The sequence below is a fragment of the Tasmannia lanceolata genome, unplaced genomic scaffold, assembly GCF_043159265.1.
Source record: "Tasmannia lanceolata isolate RefF3 unplaced genomic scaffold, GAP_Taslan_0.1 ptg000015l, whole genome shotgun sequence".
Lineage (NCBI taxonomy): Eukaryota > Viridiplantae > Streptophyta > Magnoliopsida > Canellales > Winteraceae > Tasmannia > Tasmannia lanceolata.
Window position 1 is genome coordinate 47041322 of NW_027518692.1, and position 19352 is coordinate 47060673.

A 19352-nucleotide genomic window follows, 5' to 3' on the forward strand; every position below is an offset into this window, starting at 1 on the left:
TCTGTTCTTGTTAGTAAATTGAGCTGTCGTTTTGATGATAGTTGAATTCTGCCTTCTGCAATAGACTCTAGCAAATCCCTTCTTTCAAAAGCTTTTTATGGAAAGAACAAGATGGAAAAACTGTGTCTTACTTTATCTCAAAGATCAAAACGGCTGAAATGGGATGATGAAAATCTTCTGAAGTGGATCATGAAAATTTTCCAAACGGACAACGAGTGCAAAATGACCCAAACAATGAGCAGCCATACCTTTTTCTAAAAGCACTTTGTATTCTGAGATTTGAAGTAAAAATACTTTAGAACATTCAACTGTAAAAGCCATATTTCATTAAATGATATATATGTCAGTTTCAGTCATTAAAGTTGTATGTTGACACTTATTGATTGGATAACAAATATATACATTTTCAATGACATGATCAAACCGTATTGAGAATTACATATAGATAAGATTTTGGAATCTTATATACAGTACAAAACATTCATTCATTAATTCAAAAATTAGGAAAAAAATAAACAGGTCATTTTGAAATACTTGATTGTTAAGATTTATTCCTCTATCAATAAAGAAAAACGATAGAAGAAAACGGCATGTAGTACTTGGATTTGTATGTTTTTTGACCTACTGCACAAGCAAATATTTGTGGTTCTGTTGTGGGACCCATCAATTGATAGTAATGCCTGAACAAGTGGCCACGCGTGCTTCTTCCTTTCATCTCGAGTATAAAATTGCCAAACCATTGTGAGAGAGTCAAGCGGGCCCCACAGAAAGAAAGACCAGTTCAAACACGATTCGGACAAGTTGAACCAAATGATACGGAACATCGCCACGTGACACTCGTTTACTTGATAGATTTATTCCCAACCACTCTAATCGCTTGGCTCTGGGAAAGTTTCAATTCGATAAAAGCATCTCGTCTTGACACGTCACACCCCTCACAGGAATTCCGCTTGTCCCATTCGTTATCGCCCTTCATCCGAAGCAATAGCTTTTCCCGAAATGAAGAAACTTATCCAACGAAACATGACAAAAGCTACTGAAAGTGAGCTTATGTGGCTGGTCTTACATGCGACATACATAGGACGAAATTCATTTGTCGGTTGTAGCTAGCAAATCCTTGCAAAAGAGAGCAATGAATGCTTTTTGACTTTTCCAAGGAGCAGGAAGTTACAAAATTACCCTAAGAGAAATACATAATTTCATATACTCTTTTAAAAAGGATAGGTAGAAAATGAATGGGATTCAATTGGAATTAACAGAAAAGGGTGGAAGAATTAAGCCCACCAATGAATGCTTTTTGACTTTTCAAAGGAGCAGGAAATGCCAAAATTACCCTAATGGAAATACATAATTTCATATACTCTTATAAAAAGGATAGGTAGAAAATAAATGGGATTCAATTGGAATTAACATAAAAGGGTGGAAGAACTTAGCCCATCAATGATTGCTTTTTGACGTTTCAAAGGAGCAGGAAATGCCAAAATTACCCTAATGGAAATACATAATCTCATATACTCTTGTAAAAAGGATAGGTAGAAAATGAATGGGATTCAATTAGAATTAACACAAAAGGGTGGAAGAACTTAGCCCATTTAGATTCTCCATTCCTCAACGAGGGAGTTCTTTTTTCAAAACTTCTAGTTTTCATCCCTCCCCGATTTGTGGTATTCTCCATTACTCAACAAGGGAGTTCTTTTTTCAAAATTTCTAGTTTTCATCTCTCTCTCTCTCTCTCTCTCTCAAGTTTCACTGCCATGGAAATTGAATTTGAGCCATGCAAACCCAATAGATTTTGTCCTTTTTTTAGAAAATGAGACCCATATCATCTCTCAATCCAAATCCTTTTACTGCCATCTCATACTTCCAAATTTCTAGTTTTCGAGTTCTTTCATCTCTCTCTTTAAGTGTCACTGCCATGGAAAACGAATTTGAGCCGTGCAAACACAATAGATTCTTGCTTTTTTATAGAAAATGAGACCCATATCATCTCTCAATCCAAATCCTTTCACCGCCATATCATTATTCAAATTGAATTTCTACAGTTGGGTATCTTTAACAGTTGCAAAGAATTCGAAATTCAGCTACAACACCTCCATTTCTTCCGAAACCTCTGAAGAAAGATATGGGCAACTTCTGGAAGTTTGTGTTCTCGACAAGAACTTGATTTTGGGTAAGTTAATCCATTCAAAGATAGTAATCAATGGGTTGGAGAAAGATTCATTCCTCGCAACCAAACTCATCGGTCTGTACTCTTTATGCGGAAATATCTCACTTGCGCAGTCGATTGTCAATCGGGTTTCGAATTATAATGTATTTATAGTAAATTCCATGATCAGAGGATTCTCCATAAATGGGTTGTATCAGCAAGCCTTGGATTTCTTTTACCGAATAATGAAAGATGGATTCGAACCTGATTCTTACACCTTTTCCTGCCTTCTGAAAGCATGTGCTTCATTATCGGATATCCGCCAAGGTAAGAACATTCATAATTTAGTCGAGGAAATTGGGTTGGATTCAGATATATTTGTTTCAAATGCCCTCATTGCCATGTATGCAAAATGTGGGAGTTTGTGGGATGGAATCCATGTGTTTGAAAGAATGCCTCATAGGGATATTGTTTCGTGGAATTCAATCATCTCTGCGTATATACAAAACGGGTTTGATTGTGAAGCCATGATCAAAGTACAAGAGTTAGTTAAGAGCGGGTTGCGACCGGATCATGTGACAATTACAAGCGCTTTGTCTATACGTTCTTTGAATGTTAGAGAAATTCATGGTTATGTTATTAGAAATGGATATGAATCTGCTTCAACAATCCGTAATTCTCTTATTTCAGTGTATGGGAAATGCAGAAAACTCAGAGAATCTCAATGGCTTTTTTATAATTCAGTTCAATCTACTGATAAGGTTGCATGGAATGCCATGATTTCTTGCCATGCTCAGAATGGTTGTTTTGACGAAAGCATAAACCTTCTTAGGAACATGAAGCTTTCTGGATTAGATTTGGATGTGATCACTTATAGCGGGATCATTTCTTCCTTTTCTCAGAATGGGCAATCTGATGGAGCGATGAGAATTTTTGACGAATTGTTGAGTTCAGGATTGAAGCCCGATATTATAACTATCGCAAGTATTCTTCCCGCAATTTCTGATTTACAGTACTTGGATTACTGTAAAGAAATCCATGGTTATTCTTTTAGAAACAGATTGGAATCAGATAGAAGAGTTAGAAATGCTCTTGTATCAGTCTACAGCAAATTGGGTTCAGTCCAAAGTGCTGTTAATGTTTTTGCCCAAATCACGGACCGAGATGTGATCTCTTGGAGTTCAATGGTGGTGGGTTATGCACAAAATGGATGCTTCAATGAAGCTCTCATCACATTTGGACAGATGATTAGAGTTGAAACTGAACCAAACCCAATTACCATTACAAGTATTCTTTCAGCTTGTACGGGTACCTCGAGTTTACGACAAGGAAGAGAACTCCATCTGTGGGCATTGAAGAATGGGTTTGAAGGTCAGACCTTTGTGGGCAGTGCTCTGATAGACATGTACGCGAAATGTGGGAGGATCAAAGATTCGAGAAGAGTGTTTGATCTTATGACAGAGAAGAACTTGGTTACTTGGAACTCAATGATTGGAGGATATGCAATTCATGGCTTAGGCCAAAATGCTCTTGAAATCTTTAGGAGGGTGATTGAACCAGATCATATCAGTTTTATTGCAGCTTTATCAGCTTGTAACCATGGAGGACTAGTTGATGAAGGGATCGAGATTTTTAATGGTATGAAGATATTTGGAATAAGTCCTAGTGAAGGGCATTATGCGTGTATGGTGGATATATTGGGGAGATCTGGAAGGTTAAGTGAAGCCTTGGATTTAATTAAGAAAATGCCAATGGAAGTTAATGTTGATATATGGGGGGCATTGCTTGGGGCCTGTAAAATCCATTCTAATTTAGAGATTGGGATTTATGCAGGTGCTCGGATATTCGAATCAGACTGCGAAAACCCTGGTTATTATGTGCTTTTATCGAATATATTGGCGGATTTCGGGAGGTGGGAAGATGTGGAGGTGATGAGGAAGGTGATGAAGGAGAAGGGGGTGAAGAAAGGAGTTGGTTGTAGTTGGATAGAGGTGCATAATGGGATGCACTCTTTTGTTGCAAGGGAGAGAGCACAACATCCTGAATGGGAGGATTTGTTCAAGATTCTAAAGAGCTTGAATGAACAAATGAAAGGAAACTGTTAGGAGGGTCATATTATAACTTCTTTTTTATCTATAATCTATCCTACGGGATTGCCCAGGCAATTTCACTAAAAACCCATTTCGCGGGCTCACTTTTTCAAGAGAGAACAGTTACCATTGATGAATTAAAAGTGTAAGCCAAAATTTGTTTCGCGGTGGCTGTTATCTCCTGAAAATAACAGTCAATTCAGTGACCATCCTTTCCTTTCCAGCGGACTTATCGTAGATTCAGATGAAGATGGCGCTTGCATTTGCCAATCCTCATCTTGATTTGGCTCGCCTTATAGTGATGGTGATAGTTGTTGTGGTTTACACCTTTTATGTATTTTTGAATCTATCATCCACTCATCTCTTCCATCCATCTCCTATGATGGCAAACCCTCTTCGTGCTTCGCCTTCTCCTCTTTCATCAGGCGTTTTTGTGAGTGTGTGAGTGGTCCTCTTCAAGTTGTAACCACCACTTGTCCTCTGGATCGATTTCTGTGAGCTGCGAAATGGTTTTTTACCAAATTGCCTAGACAATCAATCCCATGCTAGATACAATGGGAAAACTTGGGTGGCCCTCGAGATTATTTATAACCTTCTAACTATCGAATATCTTAAAAATGTAAATTTCTTTATAGCTGTTAAGTATCATAAACATGTAAATTTATAGCAATTATTATAAATTCAAACTTCTTTAGGGTTACTATCAAGTATCAATAATAATACTAATGGGAAAATTTAGTGGCCCTCGAAAAATTTAAAACCTTATAAATGTAAAATTTCATTTAATCATTAAACACCTTATAAGATACAAGTGAATTTCTTTCTAGCTATTAAATACATATTAAATGTAAAAAAAGAATAATCTTCCCCTTTGATCATAATAAAAAATGGAAAGTGTTCAATTGGAACAGGAAGACGTGACTGAATTGGTCCTAGTTACTCTTCGGGACGGAGTGGAAGAAGGGAGGAGATTCTCGAACGAGGAAAATGATCCAATTACTTCGAACGAATTGAACGAGGAGCCGTATGAGGTGAAAATCTCATGTACGTTTCTGTAGAGTTTTTTTTTATAGCTATTAAATCATTATATTGTTAAGAGTGCATTGGGAAATGAATTCTACAATGCATTAGGGCACTAGTTAACAAAACCTATTCTTGTATTAGATAAGACAATTTTGATCAGCAGTCATGGGATTTCAAAAACCTGCATATAAAAGAGACATACAAGGCCTCTCAATCTATTGGAGAACCTAAATTCAAAATATATAAGAGGACATCCAAACAAAGGAAATATTAGCCAAAGCTAAACTTCATGAAACTACGGGCATGTTTGGTGGTAACCGTGAAAAAAAATCATGGAATGAGAAAGAAAAACAAGGAAAACAAAGAGAGATTTGAGGGATGGTGAGTCAGGAGGGCATGGGATGAGAGAGGAAAATAAAATAACTATTTAACTAGGGATTTTTTTCTCTCTGTTTTCCAACCCCCTCTGGAGAATATCTCAATTCTCTCTCTCACCAGCCCTCTCTACCCTACCCTCACGTTGTGTAAACAAATATTCCGTGTATTTTTTTCATGGTTGCAGATTGATGGATGAGGACAAAAAACGGTCGTTAAGAATAATTCTCACCCCCTTGTAACGTGAAAAAAGCTATTCACGTTAAAAGGGGTGCGTATTATCCTACAGGAGGTGTGAATTTATCATCTCCCTTTTAAAAAATTTGGAGATCATTATAATCTCTCTATTTTTCATACGATAAATTTACAACAATCACTGAAATATTCTAATAATAATCATTCTAACGGATAAAGAAGAGGAACTATGGATGGTGCAAGCTATTGATCCAGCGGGGCCACTACTACTTTCATATATACCATCGATCTAGTGGGGCCATTGATCTCTAGCATAACAGATCAATGGCATGCAGGCCATTGATCTAGTGAGGCCCACTATTTTTATCTAGGCCGATTATCCTCTTATCTCTAGCAAAACATATGGTCAGCACCCAAAAGTTAACCGAGCAAAGATATTTTTTTGCCAGTGATTATGGTGGAAAACAAGGGTTAGTTGCTCAATGACTTTCTTTTGAGAATTTTCTGTAGATTGTCAAAATATTTAAGTTAGATTTTAAAGTGTTGGTATGTAGTAGCTTGTGTCATTCTTTGAGAGAAGTGACCATGCATGTCGGAGACTGTTACCCCCGTCTTGCTCCATTGCATGTTGGACATGACTTTTATTTAATTCAACAATTATCATTCATTTAAACATTATTTTATAATTTTTTGTCTAACAAAATTTGGCATGCTACAAATGTGAGCTACACTGTTTGAAAATATCTATCTGTCTCTCACCTTTCAATTCAATCACCACATAAAAAGAGTAATGCTGAGAGAGAGAATCACAGAAAACAATGATAAACTTTCTCCAACCAGAGCAATATCAATAATTCTCTAACAATTTCTATGCCATTAGAATGTCATAATAACATAGTTTCAAGTGATTTAGTGTTGCTTTGCATCTACATGCTTTTGGAAAAGAAAAAATTTACACCCAAAGCAAAAAGGGATGTGTAACATCCATTCCCTTCCACAAGCCAAAAATAATAACCAAAATTATTGCCTTCCATAAGGGAAATAATACCAACCAAAATTATTGAACTGACAACTTGTTTTATTAGAAAAAAAGAAGTAAAAGAAAGGCCAATACCCTCGGCGTCCGAATGGTCATCGGCTCTTAGTCTGTTGTCAGGTTTTGGTGTGCCTGCGCTCACTTATGCAATAAAACAAGAAAAGAAAGAGAAAATAAAATAAATCCTGGCACTCAGTAAAAGCCTCCCATTTGGTATCACCTCTGAAGGAAAGTGAAAAATTAGAGGCTCTAAGCACATTTTGTGACCTCATGGATAGCATTAGCCAAGTAGCCAACATTGCCCGTTGTAACACCCGCCATACTGTAAATTCAGTGCATATTTATTGAGATAGTTCCACAAGAAAAAAGCTACTAGTAATGAATTAAAAAGAATAATACAGATAGTTTAGAGAATTTACCTTATGCGACCATTGCGGGTCATATAAATATGGAACTCCTTTGTCAGACGGTCGACCTGTTCCGGGGTCATTCCACTGTAGCAGAACATGCCAATCTATTTGAAAGGATGGTAGAATCAGGAGATTGTTGTAATGGAAAATAATGAGATCAGTAGAGAAGTTGCAAGTAATTTCAGAAAACCAGTAAAAAAAAAACTAGTTCAGATCCATGAACAGAACAAAAAACGATAGCTCAACATTGAATGCTTCAGAATAAAATTTAGAGGTGGGCCTGACAGGAAATCCGGAAAGAAAATGATTGGATTTAGAAACATAAAACAAAAGTGTTGCACTCATTATTCCCATGTAGAAGGCAAAGGGGAAATCCGCAAAAAAAAATTAAAAAAATCAGTTCATCATGATCTCTGATTGTTCAGGTTGGAGTCATCATAAAGACGCTGTTTGGTATGTGATAAGAGAGCAGGAATGGAACTCGTGCAAAATAAAAAAAATCAGTTCATCATGATCTCTGATTGTTCAGGTTGGAGTCATCATAAAGACGCTGTTTGGTATGTGATAAGAGAGCAGGAATGGAACTCGTGCAAAATAAAAAAAATCAGTTCATCATAAAGACGCTGTTTGGTATGTGAGAAGAGAGCAGGAATGGAACTCGTGCAAAATTTACTCACAGGTGCCCCACTTATCCAGTGTTTGGTTGTGCAAGGAAAGCAGAAACTGGATTCCACTCACCCCCTTTTTCCCACTTTCTGTGTTTTTTCGAGTGAATTCATCTCAACTCATTGCTGGAAAAACTCGCTTCTGTTTCAGGGGTGAATGGAATTCCTGGGTGAAATTCACTCCCACTTTTTATCTGCATATCAGCAGCTCCAAAAGGGTTTTTCCAGAATTAAGTTACAGCTTACAAATTAGCATTACGGATGTAGGTAGATGAGTTGCTCCTCCTTCAAAGATAACCGTCTGCCAATTCCTAAAGATGCCTCCCATGGTGTAGGATAATACTATCTTCCCATTTCTGCCCCAAGCAATAAGGTCCGTTTTTATTTTCGATACTATTCTACCATAACTCTCTTTTTTAATCCTCAAATAAGCGCTTGCTTCTCTCCATCCAAATATGTCAAATCACTTTTGGTGATGGCTCTCCATAATCCAAAGGAGAAAGGGCAATGTAACAAGACATGATCCAGAGGTTCTTCTTCATTCTTGCAAGGATGCATCAACTAACAAGGGGGGCCCTTCTTCTCTTGAGGCACTCGTATGTGTTGATCCTCAGGTTTGCAACCGTCCATGCAAAAGACACAACCCAAAGGGGAGCCGATAATGCCAAATTCTCGAGAATATGGCGCTAGCCCCGCCATCGCTAGCCAACATGCAGAAAAATGCGAACAGAAAAATATCATGTAATGGCTGGGGTCCACAATATATCGTCATGACAAGAAGGGGGGTAGTGCTTGGAGCCAAAGAGGAAGAGAAGTAGAGAGAGACTAACAGTCTCGCTATCCTAAAGGTTCCTCCAAAGCTTAATAATCCAATCCACCCCCCATCCCTTTTCCCATCCATATAATAACACTCTAACCCCGATATCGGTTGTTAACAATTATAGGTCCGAAATGCATGGTATAAACAAGACTCACCTAACCAGAGATCAACCCAAAAACGAGTTCTCTCACCCCTACCCACTCAGGGGCGGAGCCAGGAATTTACACTTGGGGAGACCGGACTAATTTACACTTGCTAAGCATTGGTCATTGGGGGTCCCATGCCCACTAAACTAGCCAATCATGCATGTACAGCCAAGCAAATAAAAAGGACTTTGCTAGTCATTGGGGGGGCCATGGCCCCCCTCATGCTATATCTGCCTCCACCCCTGTACCCACTGAGAATCTGACACAAGGCTCATACAACGGTCTAGACACACAACTGGAAGTCCATGCACCTGAACATTTACCTAGACTAGGGTTCCTATTCTCCCAATCCCCCAGCCCCGCCCATATTTGTCACCAATGATGCTGTCTCATAATGCCTCCTCCCCGCACCTCAAGAGCCATTTTCCCAGTAAAGATAGATTCCTCAATCTTATTCTGCCAATACCAACCACTTCTTGAGGCTTCAATCTGCACACATTCTCCCACCCTATTAAATGTTTCAACTTACCCTTTGCCTCTCTTTCCCATAAGAAGTCTCTGCAATTTCTCTATTCATTTTATCACATTTACTGAAACTTCATTACATCAGACGACTCCCCAGAGCCACCTTAACGAGGGCGATTCTCACCCCTAGAGAATATATAGTGACTCTTCAAAGTTACTTCTCTTCTGATCTTTCTATCACCGGGTCTCATTGAGAAGCTTTGGGAACCCCATACCCCAATGATAGACTGAGATAGGTAATGGGCATTTCCTCGAATCTACATCCGAGAGAGTAAGGGTGTGCTGTGTTGCATCACCCATGTTACATCCATGGTTTTAAATTTCGGATTTCGGTGGAGACCGAAACCGAAATTTGGCAAAATTTCAGATTTCGCCCTTTTTCGAATTTCGGTAATTTCGGTTCGAAATTTAGAGAAAATGTCATTTGAAAAAAAAAAGAATTGTTACAAAATCTCGGCCGAAATTTCGAACTGATATACCAAATTTCGGCCCGAAATTTCAGATTTCAGCCCGAAATTTCAGATTTCAGTGGGGTCCGAAATTGGTACCAAAACCGATATTTAAAACCTTGGTTACATCACCCACCCCAGCTAGAAAACTCTTGAAGAAGTTAAACTTCAGTCCATACGCCATTTCAAACAACATGATGATTCTTTTTAGGTTACTTGTATACTTCAAATCTTCCCGTAGGAAGATGAGTGTCATTGCTAAATTGCAAGTGTGAGAACGGGAGGCAGTTTATACTCAATTCCAACCCACAAATAAAGCCACTTTCTTTTGCTTTGGAGAGAAGAAGGCTTAGCACTTCCACTACCATAATGTATAGATGAGGTATGGGGTCACCCAGCGTAATAACCATGGAGCAACCAAAGAAGCCAGCTAGAGAGAAAACAATGTCATGGATATGCTCTCCTTCATCCATTTCCTCCAACAGGCCCCAAACCCAATCCTTTCCTAAATGAACTCTAGAAAAATCCAGTATACATGGTCATATGCCTTTTCCATGTCAATTTCGCCGACTATTCCTTTGTCGCCAATGGGGTGCCTGGTATCAATAACTTTGTTTGCTATAAGAATCTCATCCAATACCGGTGCCAATGATTATTTATGCTTGACTTATTATAACAGATCCTTACATGTAGATTTGTTTTCTTTCTATCTTTTTCTCTTCTCCTGGGCAGTTAAAGAAAAAGATTGAACCCCTAGTCTCAACAATTACATGCCTGAGGGCATCATCCCTATGGGAAAGGCTGAGTTCAATCCTTTCATCTAGGCGATGCCAAAAACAATATTCCGTGCAATCACTTAAATAGTTTTGCTATTCTTCAAACATCAGTTCATTTTACGAATATTCATAAATTTCAGCTTTTGAAATTACTTCCCTTCTTTTGTATCGTGTATGTGTTAGTGTTTGTGATCCGAAATTTCGAACTGCACTACGTTCTAGCATATTTTGTCTTGTATAATATTGTGTTCATTCGTACTTACATTTGAAGTCAATAATAGTTTGTAACTAAGGTGCTCACGAATCTGCAAGTGCTGAGATTTCACCAGTCATTGAGCATGTCCATCGTGTGTTTGTTTTATTCAGTATAATAATGCGTATGTAGCTTGAAAGGAACAACAGCTCTATGCTCACAGACACTTGTGAGCATCTATGTTCATAAAGCATATCCCAACACATCAGTATTATGCATTCAAGCAATCAACTGCTTTGGTGCATCCTGTGCACATGCAAGTTCATATGCATGCGCGGACGTCTGTCATGAAATCCCAAGATAAAATGTTTAATGTTTGAGAACGATTCACAAATGCAAAATCCTGCATTTGTGTCCACACATTTGTGCATGATCTTTCAATGTATATTAATATAACAAAGTTTTACCTGATTAGTTATATGCTCCCAAGATAAAGGCGAACCCAACTTTTCAAGGTTTTCCTTTAGTGCAGATCGCATTCCAATGATGCGATCAGCCATGACCTGGAAACAAAAAACAGACGAAATGACCAAACATTAAGGAAGCCGAACAGAACAAAACCATCCGATCTGGAATACAAAGTGAAACACAGCACACATAAATAAAAGAAACCAGGGAATATCTTATATACTGCTTTAAGAATCAAAGAATCTTAACAAGGAAATAGCATTAACAGATAAACAAAGATAGCTGATCATTACCTTCACCTCCTTCAACCACATATTCTTCAAGTCTGGATCACTGAGTATGATTGAAACGATAAGTGCACCATGAATGGGTGGGTTGCTATACATGGGTCTAGCAATTTGTTGCAACTGACTCTTTACAGCCACTGCTTGCTTTTCATCTTCACATAAAACACTGTAGACAGAAAAGGCAGAATCAGCCAAAGGGAGTATGAAAAAACCTTTCACACTTCCAAGAAGCTTTAGTAGAAGAAAAAGGAGAACATACACAGATACTGTATATTACATCATTTACCTGAAAACATAGGTAAAGAAAGAAAGAGTCCATATAGCATCCAATCAAAGATGTCAGAAGACAACCAAGATGTGAAGTAATAAAAGAATGCAATAAAAAAGATAGCTAGAGCACTGCAACAAAAAAATATGACTGGGGAACTGTTTCCACTTCCAATTAGTTAACCCTGATCCCTACATCTCTTCTCTCCTGTTCTATTGCTCTAACAAGACCCTTTCACTTACACATCTAAGACATAGTATGGCTTGCAGTACGCTGATCATTATTATTTACACTCTCACTCAGATAAAAAGTAATTTGCTACGTACAAGCCACAAGGAAAGCAATTGCCCTTTTTAATACAACATTGGAAGGAAATATTATTGTTCGTGGAAAGTTTAATGAGTAAAATACCAAAAAAATAACAAAATTAATAAACCTTTAAATAAAAATCCTAAATGCTCGAGATGTCCCAAAATGATCTAAAGTTTAAAGTTTAAACCAAGAAAACATTAAAACAATGATCTGAGAGGAAGTGGAAATTGATGAGAAAGCCAGCAAAAGGTAACAAGGGCCCAACAATAATTGGAGAGTGGGTTGACTAGAGGAGGAAATGAGTATCATGGAACATTAACTAGTATTAAAAATGCAACTTTGAAGAGTGTCAATTGCCAACAAGGAAAAACCTTAGCACCTAAAATGTCTTGGACGATATATTCTGAAAAGGTTAAAACATAAGAAATAGGTGGTTAAAATTTAGAGAGAGATTGGTATCACATTTATCCTCTGTGTCCCTCATTCATTTTATATATAACAAGAGGTTGGGTTAGTTATCAAGAAACACAATCAATTCACACTCGTTAGATCAACCGTTAAATTTTAATTACGACTTCCAATGAAAAAAATGTCTTATGATCACATTTTTAAAGAACCGCTGCAATACCCTGTTATGTTGAGAAGCTGCAACTGTATTATGTACAGAAACAAAAACATCCCAGTCACCATTTTAATTATCTTTTACATGTATCCCATGACTCCCTCCTTGTAGGAACTCCTACCCAAACTCCCATCACAACTAAGATGTAAACAAGATCTTACTCATACTCGAGACGAGAAAAACAAACAAACAAACACGCACGCACGCGCGCGCGCACACACAAAAAGAAAAAAGAAACCATGAAACGAGAGGTGAAATCAATAGGAGAATCAAGAACTAATTTATCAGAGATTGGTTGGTAATGATGGAATAGTAGACAAGGCATAAAGTGAATCTGGGACAAGTAAATTGCTGGCGCCTTATTTTTTTTCTTAAAGCAAGGTATTTGCATTTTAATGAAAATATAAGCATGTCAAAGTAGCAAATGAATTTTAATGTGCTAACGGAAGAAGTGATCCAATACGTCAAAGAAGTAAAAAATTCCAAAAAGCAAACACCGATCATCTGTACAATCATATTTTGGCTGGAAATTAGTTAAAGCATATACCTGAGACACCCAACTCTCTGTCCATAAAGTCCCATATTTTTTGCATATGATTGGGCACACCCAATCAGATGCCCATCTTCAAGAAAAATTCGAATTGCCTTTGCATCTCTCTCAGGATCACCACTAGCAAAGCCTTGATATGCCATGTCGAAGAAGGGGAAGTGATTCTTTACCTGCAGTATTAAGACCAAAAATGTAGATATAGAATTTAGACTTTTTAGTCTGATAACATAGTAAGATACACCTCATGAAATGACCCACCTTAAACTGATACGAGATCTCTCTCCATTGTTCCTCTGTAGGATCCACCCCAGTTGGATTATGAGCACATGCATGCAGCAGAAAGAATGAACCATTTGGAGCATTCTATACACACAAAAAGAGATATAAGACAAAGAAGGCGTGCATAAAACAACAAGAAATTTCTATAATGAGAGAAAAAAATCTGTCAGGCAATAATTTGATCACCAGAATAACATAAAGTGAAGTAAATCAGTTGTGCTTTAAATACCTTCACATCATCCATCAATGACGCAAAGTCTAATCCCTTGGATTCCGGATGGTAGTAGTGGAAAGTCCTCTGAGGGACATGGGCATCTCTCCAGATGTTGTGATGGCTATGGCATTCTCATATTAGAATCCCGAATAAAACAAACATAAAGAAGACAAACAATGATATTTGTAGAGTTCAGATCTCAATATATACAAGCATGAAAAGTTCTTTCACGTGTATATTTATCATTTTCTCATACTTTTTCATATTACACATGCTGAAAATTATAAGAAAAATACCCAGAAAAATTTGAATGAAGAGAAAAATTAGAGAACTCACTTGGACCAGGTAGGAACTGGTATATAGATTTGCGAGTCGGGCAGGAAACGCTTCTGAAAGTCTGCAAAAAGTCGGCATGCACCAGTACCTGAAAGAGCTTGCACTGCTGCTATCCTTTTCTCTTTGATAAAATCAGAATTCTCCCCATAGGCCAGATTCAGTGTTTCCTCAACCATTTTGATACTCCCTCCCATTGGAAGATACTCCCTGGTATATATATTTACAGGGAACACTTCAGCATGCTTAAAATGCATAATGTGACAGGAACAACAAACTAACTCAATTTATACTCAACTCAACTAAGCCTTTGTCCCAAACTAGTTGGGGTCGGCTTCACTATTAGGAATTCTACAACTCAACTCAATTTATACAAGTTTAAATTCTACCTAAGTTATTAGGAGGCTTCCTTATTAACCTTTTCCTCAGTGATGGTTACTTGGGAGTTGGGACAGCTCCCTAACTCATAAACAAGACACGCCCAAAGGAAAACAGGAGTTCTTCTAAAATTTATTTCAAATGAAGGGTGTTTTTTTTTTTTTTTGAGAAACAGTAACTTTCATAAATCCCATAAAAGATTATACATGTACCAAAGTGCAGGAGACAAGCTGTCACCTAACACACATATCACCATTACATCTATGGAGCCGCCCTAATCATCACCTTGTATATTAACAGACACTTCCACCCCAACTTCCCCACCTCCTCTTTGGCCACATTGTCTGCCTCCTCGACAAATGAAGGGTGTTTCTTCTGTTACTCCAAATTTCCAATTTATTTTACAGTTTTCACTTGTCTTCTATTAACTTTAACCATATCTACAAGTTTTGTTCTTTTTTTTGTACAGCCTTTTCCAAAGCAACCAGTTCTATGGAAATAGCTGTGTTGAACACTGTTGGATCTTTGACGCTCAACATCCATGCACATGTAATCGAAATATTACATTCTATATGGACGCAGGACCATACAACCCACAAAATAAAGCACAACTGTAACGCAACTAAGAATTTTTGCTGCTATATCTCAACCATTAATTGAACAAACACAGCACCCGGTTAAAAACTTAGTCCAGTGTGACAAGATATTCACATAATCACCATAGCATGGATTAGAATCTGAGAATAAATTTCCACTCATGACCTTAAAAAAGCCAAAGACTTTAGTTTATTGTGAAATAACCAATTAATCCAAAAGCTTGAGCTGTTAGAGTAGGTTTTTTTTAATCATTTATACTTCAACACTCCCCCTCACGTTGGCCCCCACTTTTTTATGTATTAGCCGTACACATGGCACATGCGGCCCCTCTTTTGAGTTGACTGTACATATGAAGTTTAATATCAGGAGTTGTTGGGTTTTGAACCCAAGACCTGTTGTGAGGCAAAAATAACCAATTACTCCAAAAGCTTAAGCTGTTAGAGTTGGTGTTTTTTAATCATTTATACTTCAACATTTATAAAATAATAACAACAACTATATACATCAAAGAGAGGATATTATTAAAAGACAGATGGCATAGAAAGGTTTACAATTGGCGCCAGAATCCGGTTAAAAACTAAGTCCAGTGTGATGAGATATCCACATAATCACCTTCGCACAGATTAGAATCTGATAATAAATTTCCACTCATGACCTTAAAAAAGCTAACGATTCATGCTTATAACACATTAACAGAAACAATATGAGGCGAATACAGGGAATTATTAAAAGATAAAGATGATATAGAAAGGTTTGCAATTGAGGCCAGAATCCCAAACAGAATTAGATTTACAGTTGGGGCGTCAAAATTCAACGCAACTGTCTAAAGCATATAATTTATCCAAAATGGGAAAGCTAGTGCCACTAGAAAGATTTCACTAGAAAAAGAATTTTATTTTAAATTTGCATATAAATCATCATAGTGCGGAAATTTAGCAATACCAGATGGTACTAAAAAACAAAAAGGAGATAAAGGGGAAAAAGAAAAAGATTCCAAAAGCATTGAAACATAGAGAGAGAGAGAGAGAGAGAGAGAGAGAATAAAATGGAAAGCAAAAAGATGAACTTGATGGGACCATGCCACTATAGCAGGTGGTAGAAAAAAAGAGAAAGAGGAGATTCCAGGCACTAGAAGCCGGAGAATGGCTCCGGGTAAAAGATCCGGCGAATGTTTCCGGTTAAAAGATTCCGGCAATTAAGTACCAGATGTATGCATGTATGCGTTTATGTATGCATGCATGCATACATACATGTATGTGTATGTACGGTCACAAGCATGAACTTTTGGATACATGGATTTTATAATCAGGATCGTAAAATCTTGGATTTTTACAAGCTAAAAACCTGGATTTTAAAATCCTAAAAATGCACAATCAAGGTTTTAGCATATAAAATCCAAGTTTTAGCTTATTAAATCCAGGTTTTAGTTTGTAAATTCCCTGTATCCAAATGGCAAGCGTCTGATAACTTTTTCTATTTTTTTCTTACTTGAAATGCCGAAAACCGGAAAAAAAAAAAATCGGTAGAAAAGAAGAACATACATGTTTAGGTTTCCAGCAACCCTCCTTTCGGCTTTCCTAACGCATTCAAGAACCACAGGCTTTCCGTTATCGTCACGATAAGCTCCCTAGATCATACAAAAGAATGCGAAATTCTGAAATCAGATCGATGAAACAGAACAAAAATCTACGGCGAAAAAACAGAGCACTCATTAGCCTGGATTTTATAACCAAAAACCTATATTTTAGAAGCTAAAGCTTAGATTTTACAATCCTGAAAATGTACAATCCAGGTTTTAGCTTATAAAATCGAGGTTTTAGCCTGTCAAATCCAGGATTTGATAAAACGAAGACTCACCACTCCAACATTCACTTTATCGGGGCTAGGATCAGCCAGAAAAGCTTCCGTAACGCCGAGAATCGGATCTTTGGGCGCTGGTTCGATGTTTTGAAACAAAGATGACATGGATCGAGCTCCGAATCTCGGCTTCTGACTGAGAATTCCTCTGAAAATTGCTGTTTTGGACGCCATGGAAGCTCTTTCTCTCTTCTCTCGAAGCAAAAAGATGAATAAAAAAACCCTAAGTCGATGAATAAAAATAAAAACCCTAAGTTGCAGAGGGAGAGCTTTGAAAGCTTGCGAGCTGTAGATTCTTATAAGACAGCCGTCAAAGGTGCGGGTTTTTAGCTCCGTCTCTGGTCTCAGCCAGACACGGTTTTTCGGTTTCACTTTTGCGACTTGAAATTACTAAACCACCCTTCCGTTTTTTGCCTTTTTTAAACCGAAGTCAATCTTAAGACACGGGTAGTCTTGTACAGTTGTACGAGAGAGAGAGAGAGAGAGAGACTATGGTATGGATTGGAAAATAGGGAAAATAAAATTCCTATTTTAAACAAGAATTTATTTTCCTTTGTTTTACCAACCCCGTCCACGTGTACTTCCAGCAACTCTTTAACAGTAAAAGTGGGCAGATCCAACCCTGACATTACATCAGCCCATTTTTTTGACATTACCCGGCTTTGAAACCCTAGATCTAATATTTTGCAATAACTTTTCAACTAAACAACCTCCTTTCTTTAGAGAACAACAATGTCCCCTAATTTTTCTGCAAACATCTTGGACTGTTGGGAAAAGACTTTGAGGAGCAGTGATACTTATTTGTTGAAGATTACAAAGCAAACTTGACGCTATGTTCGTATAAAATTCAGCCAGTCAATATAAGTGAGATCTTTCTGTTTTTAATTACTTTTCATTTGTCCTTAACATTACCAGTGTAACAGACCAAAAAAAAAAGTGAAGTGCAACCACTGGAGTAGGGAATTTGTCAACAACCTTCTCTCAAATCTCTCTCCCACGAGCTTTTTTTTTTATAACCATTCTCCCACCTTGAATAAACAAATATTCCATGATTTTGTTTTTACATGTTTGCCAAACATGCGCTGGATTTTGTATCTATATTTGGTAGTCAGGACCTCCTCCAAAGACTCCAATTGACATTTGTCAAAGTCGACGGTTGGGTTCTGTTGGATTGTTATTTTGAAATTTTATCCTTATATTTGATGTATGGGTGTTTTAGTCATTTTGCTGGAACTCATATTTTATCTTCTAACAGTTAAGCTCTTTCCTTTTGTCTTCTTGATGGCCAGCCATAGACCAAAATTCATCTGAACAATCCTAGCCATCAGATTGAAATAATCATAACAGTAACAGTTCCCCCATTAGGATCATCAGCCAGTGAATAGTTTGAGCTTTTCTTTATCAGTTGACAAGATGGAGAGTCAAAATTAAACTTAATCAGACAGGATATGACACTTTAGATGTGGGTTTTTTATTCAATCTTTTGATGGACTTTGTGACGCTACAATGACTCTACAAAGCCTACTTTTCTTGAATTTGTTATACTTTCGTGGGCCATAACATGCTTTGCGGATGTATGCATCTAATGGCCACTGCATGAATGAAATGGTGGAAGCCCCTACTTAGGCCAAAATGGTCTCTCCCTTAACACATGGCTTTGGCCATGTGTGTTTTGGATTTTAAGAATTGATTTTTTATTACAAAACTGATTATCTGTAAATTAAAAGATCACACACTCCCACACCATGTTATGGTTCATACATGTGTTGGTATGTTGAAAGTAGAACATATGGCTTTGGCCCTGTTCGTTTTGGATTTTAAGAAATGATTTTTTATTACAAAACTGATTATCGGACTCAAGATTGCAATTAATTTTGAGTCCAATAATCAGTCTTGGACTCAAAATCCAAAACAAAGAGTCTCTCTACATACCACCAAAATCCGTTGCTATTTACAAATAAGGTCATTTTAAGTTAATCTTATTTTCAAATAGGGCATTAAGGCTACTTTGGAAAATGACCTTCATAAAAAGATACCCCCAAAATCACGAAAATGACCTTCTAGAGACGAGCAGGCAAGCAAAATTGTTTGGTGGCATGCCCTAGTTTTGATATTAGCACTCCGCATTTTCTTAAAGAGGACAATATTAACCTCAAGGGTAAAACTGGATTTTTGAGCTCTTTACAAGACATTTAGGTGAAATCAAGACTCTTAATCTCGTAGTACATCATGAGATGACACAAATGGTCTTGGTCCCATCCTGAACGGGCATCCCATGCATAAGATACATCACTAGAACTAAAAATCAATGGTTTAATTGTTCTTGGCATAATCCTAA

The 19352-nt window shown here is 37.4% G+C and overlaps 2 protein-coding genes across 2 annotated transcripts; one reads left to right on the top strand and one right to left on the bottom strand.

The window, feature by feature from the left end:
• The first annotated feature begins 1581 nt into the window (after positions 1-1581).
• LOC143891596 (pentatricopeptide repeat-containing protein At5g16860-like) lies at positions 1582-4692 on the top strand. The gene has a single exon (XM_077396110.1). The coding sequence runs from the start codon at positions 1972-1974 to the stop codon at positions 4249-4251; it is 2280 nt and encodes a 759-aa protein (XP_077252225.1). The 5' UTR covers positions 1582-1971; the 3' UTR covers positions 4252-4692.
• A 1943-nt stretch (positions 4693-6635) lies between these two features.
• ASP1 (aspartate aminotransferase 1) lies at positions 6636-17407 on the bottom strand. The gene is made up of 10 exons (XM_077396131.1): positions 17015-17407; positions 16699-16784; positions 14186-14392; positions 13865-13970; positions 13615-13719; positions 13354-13526; positions 11611-11770; positions 11317-11412; positions 7285-7379; positions 6636-7187 (listed from the first exon to the last, which is right to left on the bottom strand). Exons 1-10 carry the CDS (start codon positions 17186-17188, stop codon positions 7115-7117), a joined length of 1275 nt encoding a protein of 424 aa, XP_077252246.1. The 5' UTR covers positions 17189-17407; the 3' UTR covers positions 6636-7114.
• Positions 17408-19352: the final 1945 nt, after the last annotated feature.